Source organism: Sinohyriopsis cumingii, chromosome 3 (assembly GCF_028554795.1).
Source record: "Sinohyriopsis cumingii isolate HCF-2022 chromosome 3, ASM2855479v2, whole genome shotgun sequence".
In the NCBI taxonomy this organism is placed as follows: Eukaryota; Metazoa; Mollusca; class Bivalvia; order Unionida; family Unionidae; genus Sinohyriopsis; species Sinohyriopsis cumingii.
The window spans coordinates 33,193,368-33,205,870 of record NC_142963.1 but is presented as its reverse complement, the minus strand read 5'-3'; the positions used below and the strand labels follow the sequence as shown (position 1 = coordinate 33,205,870).

The following is a 12,503-nucleotide window of genomic DNA, read 5'->3' as shown; positions in this document are numbered from 1 at the left end:
TGTAATATGTCCCGCAAATAGGTTTATCACGTAAACAACATGCATTGGTAATCAATACCAGATCATTCAGATCACCCGGTTCAACATTTAGTAAAAGCAAAAACAATGGGAAGCTACACTTGCAGGAATTCCGCTTTCGTAACTTACTCTAATGATATCACAGGTTAAAATGATTTAAATCGTTGATGTATTCGTGAAAATGTCTGGCGCAGAATTGCAGAACATTTGTTCGGACACCTTTTGAAATAACAACCTGGGGAACTCCCCTTTCAACTTTTCAAATCTTCTTACCGGATTCTGCATGACCCACCGACGGGACTGAAAGTTCCACCAAGATAGAGTACATTTTAGGACGCAGACCCACGTATTCTTCGATTGGCTAGCAAGCAAATTCGCTCTTGAAGTTGCCAATAACTTGTTTGTTGGTGGAAACGGTGAATGATCTTTCGGATAATCACTTTTGCAAATTTGTTTGCAATTATCTCTGATGTCATATCCTAATAGACATTGTTAGTGGTGATATGCATAATAACTGAATCGTCGTCTGCGTAGAGCATCGTACTTGATCCTTGTAAAACAAATTCATCTTGTTATGATAAAACTCGCACACGATCAGATTTGACAATTTCAACACAAACACACCAAAACAGATTGGCTTTGACAACTCCAGCATTGCTTTCTTACTATTGACAGCAACGAGTAAGCCATCAAATAACTTTCGTCAATAAAAAGTTGGACCTACCGTGAGCCTTCGAATTGCGTTTTATTTAATATGACCTACAAGATCGACACACATACGTTTGCAGATGATCTCCGTTGCCTTTCTGAACACGGCATTGTTCAAGAGTTTAAAACGAGGTTGAAAACGCAATCACAAATCCAGCAATGTCATGCCTTGAAAAATCAATTACTGTTATCATTACTCAAAATCATATCTGCGGTCAGGAAAAGCCGTTCTTGGATCCAATTCTCAGTACAATCGGGCGATTTAAGAAATACCTCTATTGACTGCTGACCACGACATAATGGTAGATGGATAAATGCATCACATCTGACTCAAACATAACAAAATCCGCATGGAACTTTTCAGCAAATTATGTTGCCTTTCACTGAACGTCACTGGAAACAAAGATTCTCACGGAAATGTTTAAACACTCAAAGCTCGCGTAAATTAAATCTTTTTCTTTTATGTTGCACCTCGGCGAATTTCAAAGCATTTTTATCGGTTTCTACTATAATTATAGTCTGCGGTTTTCATCTGATTCCAAAAGAGTAACAGTCATGTTCTCAAGCAAAAGATATGTTCCTGAAACAACTGTTGCCTGAAAACTAAATGCAGGAAACGTTTGCATGGAATCAGGATAAACGTATACTTGCTGTGTCGGTTAAGCGACCATGAAAGTCTCTTGATTCATGTGTAATGAGATTGCTACTCTGACAATTCATAACAATTGTCAATAACAAATGAATCTCAGCCCGGCCATGCGACTTTTTCCTTTGTATATATGGGGATAATGCAAGAGCACACAAACAGTTGTTCCAAGCGAACACCTTATCAGCGATACTTTGGTTATGTTCTTCAAACTTTCTGAGCATGGTCTTAGTGACCCGCGCCGGAAATTTTATTCCACCAAATTTGAGTGCATTCAGATATTGCTGGTATTTCGGCGGCTGATTATGTTTTCGTCCGCGGGATGTAAAGCGGTCGCTAGAGCCCATGCAAAGCAAGCAGCTGTCAACATTTTTCACGTTTATTACAGGCAGCAGCTGACAGCGTTTTTCGCCTTTATTACAGACAGCGGTTGAATATACCTTGGTGTTTGTATGGAACTCATCCTCGAATAGTATTTATGGGGGTGTATGCAATTCAGTCGCAACACATCTGTCAAAAGTCCACATTAAACCTGCGTTGGCTTATTTGCCCGACGTCTCAAGAATGTGTTCAGTGCCGTTTTCCATTTCAGCATTGATAGTTGTGGTGTCTTTACGGTTTAATATGATGAGAGGACCACATTGAGTCCACGGGATTCTGATTTGAAACCCGTATTTCTCCAATCAGTTACGATTAAACGGCATAGTCGAATGTGAACCACGAACAATATCTGATTTAACTCCTGAGGTAACAGAGCCTTGTAAGAGCGACATGACTCCAGGAATCATTTTTAATGAAAGATGTTTCTAGCGTCTTTGCCTGGTGCGTACGCGTTGGGAATTATTGCAAGCTAATTTTCAAAATCACCATGACGTTTTTTTGTGTTTTTTTGTCAGTGAAACTCAGGAACATGGGCTCGTTCTCAAACATATTCGACTGACTCAGCTGCGATAGGTCGGCAACTTTGTTTGTCCTTAATAATTCATACAATTTCCGCTCGTTTGGTCCATGTAGGAATTTTGATATTTAATCATGCTGCAGTTTCACCAAATTTACCTAATGATCCGTCGAGGTGCTACTGTAAGAGGTAATAACAACAGCTTGGCAGCTTTTCTTCTGCCGTATGGTATTTGCATATCACACTCACGCGCTGTTATTTCAGTTATTGTACTTTTAATGTTGTCGTTACAACCGACTGTGGTTCCTCTGGAGGAAGTCGCTGTGATACGTGTGCGAGTCATAATAACTAAATGGTATTCGTACCCCCCCCCCATTACACAAATTGCCTCAAACATATGTATCTTTTTGATCGATGTAGCCGAGTGTTTCAAAAATCATATCGTCGGGTGTTTCGACGAACATAGGTAAAGCGAATATTTGCCCGCGTGAACAATAATACTCGCAAACATATCTGTTGATTACGAGACTTTACTCGGATATCACATTTAAGGCATTGTTGAGCACCAGGTAACGGAGGTACATAAGATTGAGAGTATTCATAACGACAAGTTTGGCCATATAGTTCTTCTTACTAAAGGAATGTAATTTTCACACTGATTGCGTCCTAATCCCATTATATATATATATATATATATATATATATATATATATATATATATATATATATATATATATATATATATATATATATATATATATATATACACGGATTATATTTTTAGGATGAAATATCTCCTCATTTCACATGCAAGAATCTCAAGAGTATTATATTACTGGTGTTAAATCTAAAATTACCTATAATTATTTTACCATCCTTAACTATTGCCTACATTAATTCTTTATTTTCACATCGAAGAGCAATTTCACCATTTAATAGAGTCTTGTATCATTTATTCATATATTTTGTTATTACAAATGAAGTAATAATCTGCAATGGATGGCATATTCAACGTCAGGGACTTTATTTATTTTTCAGTCATAATATCATATAATGACTTTTCAATTATTTCCTCATAAGGTTGGCCAAGTCTAAGTCGTTGCTCTTCCAAGATAATTCCTATGTCAATTCAATTACTTAGAAGCTATGGTAACGTCTTTGAAAGCCAACACGCTTTTGGGCCTCTTTTACAAACCTGTATGACGCATTTAAACGAAACAGCGATTTAATATTTTTTGTAACGTTAGAAGCACTCTATTGGTAATATGGTCCGAAAATTGGATATACTCATAAATTCTTTCAAAATACTGTATGCTTCGATCTGTGAATTTTGTTCATTTATATAATATACCGCTCTAGTTATTTAATATGATATTTTCACACAAACTCTTTCACAGTGAATAAACACAGAAAATAATCTACATCTACAAAAAATGTTATCATTGGAATACGTAATATAATGGTGACCAATAATCATATTTGCAGTAGTATTTATCTGTGCAGAAAAGAAAATTCAACATATGTTGTATAGTCCCAATCAATAATATAAGCCTTAATGTCAGCAGATTTAGATTTCCCAAATGTTTACATATGCAGTGCGCACAGGTAAGAAATCAGTAATGTAAACACATACAAACATACTAGTAAGCTATGGATTTTTCACTTCGTAATAAACACTACATTAAACATTGTTTGGGACCCATACTTAAGCACACTAAAAAGCTATATATTTTTGACTTCTTAAAGAAAATCGTTTGAGTAAACGACTGAGTTCACCTTTGTCCCACCTAAACGTACTAGTATCAATAAAGAATCAAACCATAGACTACAAATAGTGTCATTCCTCTAGCCAATCTTAAAAGAATGTCATGAACTTCCTGCGTGTCACATGCTCAGTTCTGATTGGTTACAAATCCATACTAAGAAAGATCAGAAGAGCACATATTTTCCTTTCATTGATGACACAAAATAATTTTTATGGAAAAGTCCAAAGCTCAAAAGGAATTAGGGAAAGTATATATACAGTTTATATAACAGTTAACTTTTAACTGGAACAGATATACATCTGCATCCAGACAGACTGTAACTGTGACTGCATTATTCTGCAAATATGATCACTATTCCTAATTAGCCTTCTGTCCTTCCTCATCTTCCACACTACCAATGTCTTGTTAAAGTAGAAGCCTCTCAGGGTAGGTCGTACAATTGAAGTCATGAATCCGTTGAGAACCCTTTCTTTTAGACGACGTCTTCCTGCAGTTTTGTTTCGAGTTTGATAGCTTAATCCTATCTCACAGTCAGCGGTTTGGTATGGCATATCCATGGCCAATGATGCTAACTGAAGAAGATTTGGAAATGTGTCTGCATGATGTCGATGTACAATCTGCCAGAGTCCGCACATTTTGTCTCTAAGGTATATTTATTCTTTAATAATAGTCTAAGCAAGAAACCATTCTGTTAAAACATGTTTTGGGTCACACCAAGGGATACTGACAGCTTTGTTTTATTTCTTCTCCTGACCAAGAGAATTTGTATCTGGTCATAACCATACATGTCATGTTCTTTAAAAGATGGGAATGTGAGGCTACGTAGACCAAGAACCTCAAAAAACGTTGCCACCTGTGTGCTGCTCTTTGCTTGCAAAAAACTCGGAGCTATCTCCACCTGCAAATTTGTAACAAACTCGTGGCGAAGGTTAGACACATCATCTGAAAATGTTTTCAATGTGCTCCTGTGTAACTTGAGTTCGACATCATTGTAAGTGATTTTAGTTTTGTCTCCATCCTTAGATAATTTCAATTTTTCAGACATACAGGTATGGTGATAGGATATTCCCGTGTCTGCTTTCTGTAAGGTATAATTCAAAATGTCAAGTTCCGGTGACACAGATACTACATCCAAGTCAGATTTCTGTAAAAGCATATTTAACTTGAGTTCCAAGGGGTATTATCGCCGGGAGCGGATGTGCGAGATAAGCACCCACTTCGCTTGGAAATCCCCCAATGGCTAGTGTCTAATAGAGCCTATGACAACCAAATCCAGCTCGAGACCTTTACGAATGGCTTAACTAAACCCGGTAGAACCTGTTTAAATTGACTGGAGAAGGGATGACAGGCGAGTTTCTAGTGCCTCAAAACCAGACGCTTCGGGCAGATGGGCTCGTTAACCTTGGGTGGTCGCCCATCTAGAGGAAGTTAACTCCGACTTAAAACATTCGCTGCCTTATGACTATACCCTCTCATGGGAAAGGCTAAGGGAGTAAACCTTAACAAAACATCCGGAGACGGAGTAACTAAAGTGACTTGGCATTGCTTTCAATGTCATCTCGGCAAATCCTGCGACGTCGCTGGTGCCATGACGTATCGGCTTGTCCTTTCCCTTGGATCCATCAGCTGCGTGGAGAGGGGGAATGAGTTGCATGGGAAACAGCTGATTCTCCATATCACCCTGCCCAGGCTTGCGCCCTGGAGAGGTCACTCAAGCTTCGCTTCACAGCGTCGACACGACACGAGAATCAAGCGGCTTACCGGTTATAAGTCACCTCTTGATTGGCGTAGAATCAGACGCCAGGGGCTGCTTCCGACGGTGGGAGAGACCAATAGGTCTCACTGGACAGCTACCTCCCGCCTCAAGCTGGGAAGTCCCCAGCCAATAAGGTGCCGTCCAGCCACAGTTCGTTTGCTGTGCTGGGTGCGTAGAGCTTAAGATACGCGATAAGCAGACTGCAACTACTGTACCAAGAAATAACAAACAAACAAACAAACAAAAAACAAACAATGAAACTTCCAATCCTCAAACTAGGTACCTGAAATGTCCAGACCATGCTGACTGAGTTCTGAGATGATCTCTAGGCATTCAACGATGTTCTAAAGACTTCTTGCATCAATGACTACCACGCAAGACTCTATGTCGACATTGCCGCACTACAGGAGACACGGCTATCAGATTCTGGGTCTCTCAGAGAAAAGAACTACTCGTTCCTCTGGCAAGTAAAGAACGCCGACGATGGAAGAGATTTTGGTGTTGGATTCGCCGTCAGGAACTCTCTGCTGGGGGTTGATATAACCCTACCAACAAGAAAACGGAAGACTGCTATCCCTCTGCCTTCACAGCACAACGGGGCCTGTCAACCTGATTAGCGTTTACGCTCGAACACTAAGCGCAACCTCAGATTCCAAGAATGAGTTCTACGACGAGTTAAACTAGCTCATCGACAAAATTGCTAAGGAAGAGAACTTGATTTTACTGGGCGACTTCAATGCTAGAGTGCGTGCCGACCATGACTTTTGGCCTTCCTGTCTTGGCAAGTTCGGCATTGTGAAGATGAATGTAAACGATCAGCGACTCCTAGAGATGTGCTTGTACCACGACCTCAGGATCACTAATTCATTCTTTCAGACAAAGCTATAGCATAAAATGTCTTGGAGGCATCCCCTTTCCAAACACTGGCACCAGCTGTACTTGAGCATTACGAGACGGTCTGCCATGAAGGGTATGCTTCTTACCCGTACCTTCCACAGCGCTGAGTGCGACACTGACCATTCGCTGGTGTACTGCAAAATGAAACTTCAGCCAGAAAAGATACACCGCTCTGTGCAAGAGGTTAAACCACACATTGGCGTGAGCAAAACGTCATATCCAGACGAGACTGAGGAATTCACTTATGCCCTCTCCAAGACGTTTGATTCAGAACCTCCTAACGGTGATGCCAAAGAGAGATGGGATCACATCAGAGAGACTGTGTACAGCACAGCCACACAGATCTTTGGTAAGATGTAGTCAAAGAACAACGACTGGTTTGAGGCTAACTCCGGCACACTCATGACAGCCATAGAAGAGCGTTGCAGTGCTCGCCTGGAATACAAGCGATCACCCCTGCCAGATGACACTACATACATAGACGTCTACCAGAAGCAAAGTGCAGAGTTAGCACGGCAGTCACCAATGCATACTGGCTTCAGCTGTAAGAGCATCCAGTCAGCAGCAGATATCGGAAACATCCGACGCATGTACGATGGCATAAAGAAAACAGAGGGTCACACGAAGAAAATGACAACACCACTGAACTACGATGCAGGCGATACCATCCACGACAAGGTCAAACAGATGGAGCGTTGGGTGAAGTACTACTATGAACTGTACTCCAGAGAGAACCAAGTGACCAACGATACCCTCAACGCCATTGAAAACCACCCTCTCATAACTGAACTGAAGGAGAAACCTACTGGCAGAACTAACGAAGGCCTAAGAGAAACTGTCATTAGGTAAAGCCCCAGGGAACAATGGCATCAATGCAGAGGTCATCAAGTGCGGCTGCATCGTGCTGCTCACACGCCTGCATGACATCCTCTGCCAGTGCTGGGATGAGGGTGCAGTGCCTCAGGACATGAGAGACGTCAGCATCGTAACCCTGTACAAGAACAAAGGAGAAAAAGTGACTGAAACAACTACAGGGGCATATCTCTTTTCAGTGTATCCAGCAGAGTCGCAACGCGGATTCCTCGCCGAGTGGTCCACAATCGACAGGATCTTCTCCGTCAGGAAACTGCAGGAGAAATGCAGAGAACAACACAGACCCATCGTCCTGGCCTTTACAGACCTTACAAAGACGTTCGATCCTGGTCAACAGAGACGGACTCTTCACAATCCTGGCAAAGATTTGATGCCCTCCAAAGCTGCTAAGCATGATCCAGTCCTTTCACGATGACATGAAAGGCACAGTGCAATATGATGGCTCAAAGTCCGACCCCTTTGACATCCGCAGCAGAGTGAAACAAGGCCGCGTCCTTACCACCACGCTCTTCGGCATATTCTTCGCTGTCCTGCTCAAGCATGCCTTTGGGACTTCCTCAGAAGAGATCTACCTGCACATGCGATCAGACGCCAGACTGTTCAACCTGGCACGACTGAAGGCAAAGAGCAAAGTGCAAGAAGCAACCATCAGGGACATGCTCTTCGCAGACGATGCTGCTCTAGCAAATCACACAGAAGATGAGCTAGAGCACCTGATGAACCGCTTTGCTAAAGAATGCGATGAGTTTGGGTTAACCATCAGCTTAAAGAAAACAAACGTGACGGCTCAGGATGCGGACCCCCAAGCATCATCATCAACAACTACGAACTTGAGGTAGTCAGCCATTTCATGCACGTCGGTTCTACCCTCACTAACAATCTCTCACTCCATGCTGAGCTCAACAAGCAGACTGGAAAGTCAACAACTCTCTCCAGGTTGTCTCAGAGAGTGTGGAACAACAGCATTCAGACCCTGAACACTTTAAGTTGAGGACTGTCCAGAACGTTCTGGATTTCCTTCAGTTCAGCTGTTCTGTTGGCAGATTATTTAAAAAAATAGCATAGGTCTTTAACTGTACCTTAAAAGGTTTCCTTGAGGTACGGAATGTTTTTCGACGCATGAGAGGTAAACAAATTCAATATATGAACCATACAATGAATGCTGATCAAGTGATGGTTTTTCTCCTTGAACCGTGTTGCTACACCACTTTTGCGACCTGTCATCACTGATGCCCCATTACTGCCATACCCAACAACTTTTTCAAGAGAAATCTTCTTTTCCATGCACTGGACAAACCCTTTGAAAATAACTTCAGTAGTGTGCGATTGGCCTCCCATTGACACATTACCAAGAAAATGAGTTTTAGAAACAAACATGGTTGGTTCAATTATTCTGGCATTAATGACCAGCTTCTTGGTATTTGAAATGTCTTTACTCTCATCAGTTAAGATGCCAATGAATGGACTACATCATACTTTGTGCATTAGCTTAGATTATATCACTGTTGCTATGTAATCCTTGAAAAAATAAAGTTCGATGATCAATCAAAGTTTAAACGTTTTATTATCATTATCATTATTATGAGTAGTAGTAGTATTAAAGTATTTGAGAAATGTAAAACAAATATATTTTTAAAAAACCAAATTAAAATGACCAAAATTAGATGCAAATTGGGCAAGAACCTTAACCTAAGAATATGGAATGTCTAAGGATGTTGCCTCGTGATAATTCGGTCGTTTAAAAAATCACATCAAGGTGTTTAAATGCTAAAATAATAAGGCACTAAGTCTCTCTCTCTCTCTCTCTCTCTCTCTCTGTTAATTAAAGTCATTCAATTATAGTAATGAAGGAAGTGATTATGTTTGTCTGTACACGATTTAAAAAAAAAAAAAAAAAAAAAACGTTGGTATTATATACATCATTGATGGGTCCCTACATATGCGCAGTTGTGAAATAAGCAGATCAGGGTCAATGTCGTTTGCTGCGATGATTATCAGAGCAAATAATAATAATAACTTATTTATTAAAGCAGTATATAAGTTTCAAGCGGTGGGATTTGTCTGACTACTGTACTGTATCACGATGCTGACAGCAATTCCTTACATGCTCATAAAATTATTTAAACAACAGCGACTGTATCATCATTTCAAACACACAACAAACCGTTACAATGATACTGAAATTTGACATGTCTAGACAGGAAAGAATTTCATGACAAAAGAAACAAGTACCAATAATCCAGATTGATTAAAGATGAAAAACGTTCTCCATTAAACGTTTACAGGAAGTTATGACACGATCTACAGAATGCAATTTCATTGGCCTATCACGATGCTAGGTGCTATTTTTAGTAACATAGGGATCCCTCGAGATATGCACTGAACAGAAATGATGATGTTTTGGTAGCTTGTTAGTATACACCATTTTTCCATTTGATTTTCAGTAGAAAAAATGTAAATAAACTAAAAGAACTTACCTGATATTGCTCTACAGAAGCCCTTGACGAATATGTTGCGTTTCCACCTACTCTCATGTTGCCAACACCAACACTCAGAAAGTCAACCAAATCCAATAGTGAGCCATATTTTAGAGAAGCAATATTCTCCTTAGGCAAGTAATAGGCAACTGACATAGCATGAATAATTTAATTAGATTTCTTGCTCATATCTCTCATGCATGTAGTTTTAAGATTTTCACTTAGTTTCAAATCCTGAATCGCCTGTTTGAGAACTGGTAATTGAACATGTCTGTCAAGGGTTGATGTCCTGAAATTAGCATTTCCAAGTGTGAAAGAATTTTGTTGCCAGTTTTTACACACCATTTCATTCATTTCCAGCCATGGTCGATTATGTTTCCAGTCTGAATTGAAAGAGTACTCTGTTTCTTGGCGTTAGATGGACCCTTAGTTTCATCGCCTTCATCTTTAAGCTCATCATCACTATCATCGTCCGATACGGGATTAGCCTGAGGAAGTGTTTGTTCGCTGTCATTGTGCCTACTGACAGAAACTTCTACACCCTGTTATTAGAAGTGGTACTGCTAAAATAATGAAAACGTGTCCGAGTTCTAACTGATTTTGCCATTAAAAACGTTGTCCCGCCAAGACAGCCTCTGTATCAAACGTGCTGTTTTGGCCTTTCTTATTAACCAGTCAGAATTGAGCACATGACACACACATACGCAACAGATTTACAACTATACAACACATTCGCCAAGAGTGACAACCGATAATTTTACAGCAAAAAATAAATAAATAACGCATTCTTCACACAAAAATGCACATAATTCCATAAAATCTTAAATAGGAGGGGGGATTTGCACGATCGCGCGTCCGAGATGCAACCCTGTAAATGTGACCAGGTTGGTTTGCTGTTGGAGTGACGATTGTTTCATTGTTCACTGCCCATTGCGCACGCGATCACGTGTGACGATCAATGTAAAAGTAGCCAAATGACGGGTTTTAGAAATTATGTATCCATCCCAGCTATCAAAATCTAAAAGCCCTAGTGTGATAATAATTAAATCATTGAAAGCAGTACTGCGCGTGCTCAATCTCTCACTTTCTATACCACTTTATTGTCATTTAAGTCGCTCATGAAGCTTTTTTAATTGCAAAACCCCGAGTTAAAACAGTTTTGTTAAATACCTACAGGGTCGTTCTATCTGTGTTTGTTAAACACCTATGGGGTGTTCTATCTGTGTTTGTTAAACACCTACAAGGATGTTCTAACTGAGGTACAACAGATTCATAAAGCTCAGAGCAGTGGATTCTGACAAGAGAAATGATTAATTACTTAGCATGTATATTATGACTTTGGGAATTTTTTGGCTAAGAGGGGGATAACAAAGGGGACAATATCTTGTCTGATAAAGGGAAGTACCCCAGTAAATTGTGAATGTCTGAGTTTTAAATATAGATGTTCAAGTTTCTTACATTCTTTATGTCTCATTCAATACATTTATTCTAACTGGGTGAGAGATTTCGGGTTGATTTGGATAACAAGCTTAAAATCTATCAAAGATCGTATTTTAAATCGATACATTAGAATTTCTATGTTAATGCAATATCATTTTATTATTTTACCATTTTATTTTATTAGAAACTAGGATCACTTTTGTTTTCCATATTGCTAAAGACACACGGAAAGAGGGGATGATTCAACTTGTATAAACATCAAGCATACATACATATTATTAGCTGTGGAACCTACCTCGAAATATCTTGCAGAGTTCGAAGGCACTCACTGCACTTTTGCCGGTAAATTGCCCCAGACATATCTCCATATAGTATAGTGGTCCACCACACAAGACGAGGAAAAACAAATATGGAATCAAGAAAGCCCCTCCGCCATTCCTCAGGCACGTTGTCGGAAATCTCCAGACACTTCCAATTCCTACCGTGTATCCGACGAGGGACAAAATGAACTCGACATGTTTTCTCCACGTTCCTCTATCACTATTCTCCGTAAACTCCTCGTCACTTTTGGCTTTGTTAATAGACTCACCTCCGTTTATAATGTCTAATTCCGAATTGTCCGTCTTATCAGGCATATCTTCGTATTTCTTTTCCGAAAACAAAAAACAATAAATTGGATCTGTCAGTATATAGCCTACATACAGAAAATTGGATTGAGCTGACACTGAACTCCTTATGAATCCAAGCGAATGTTATATTAGTTACTCGAAGTTGTTTGTCAATATGCTCTCGACTATGGGGTCACAAATGTTGGGGGTGGGTGGGTTGTACATAAATGTCAACGTCGATTCGTTTTCTTTTTAAGTGCTTTTGCTTTAATCAACACCTTAACATAGAGTACAATGTGTAAACGAAAACGCCGTGAATTCGACTTATTATGACTTAGCTATTCTATGTAGATCCGACGATAAAACTTTAATTCTCGTCATGGGCAACACATAGATTCGTATCCTTGCTTGTAATT

At 39.8% G+C, this 12,503-nt stretch overlaps 1 protein-coding gene across 1 annotated transcript in view; it reads right to left on the bottom strand.

Moving 5' to 3' along the window:
- The window catches only part of LOC149802654 (sodium- and chloride-dependent betaine transporter-like), a 40,135-nt gene extending 27,868 nt beyond the window's left edge, over window positions 1-12,267 (bottom strand). The window contains exon 1 of the mRNA XM_089953807.1: window positions 11,775-12,267. Within this exon, the coding sequence (XP_089809933.1) occupies window positions 11,775-12,114 (340 nt within the window). The 5' untranslated portion in view covers window positions 12,115-12,267. The remainder of the gene's footprint in view (window positions 1-11,774) is intronic.
- Between the last annotated feature and the right edge of the window lie 236 nt (window positions 12,268-12,503).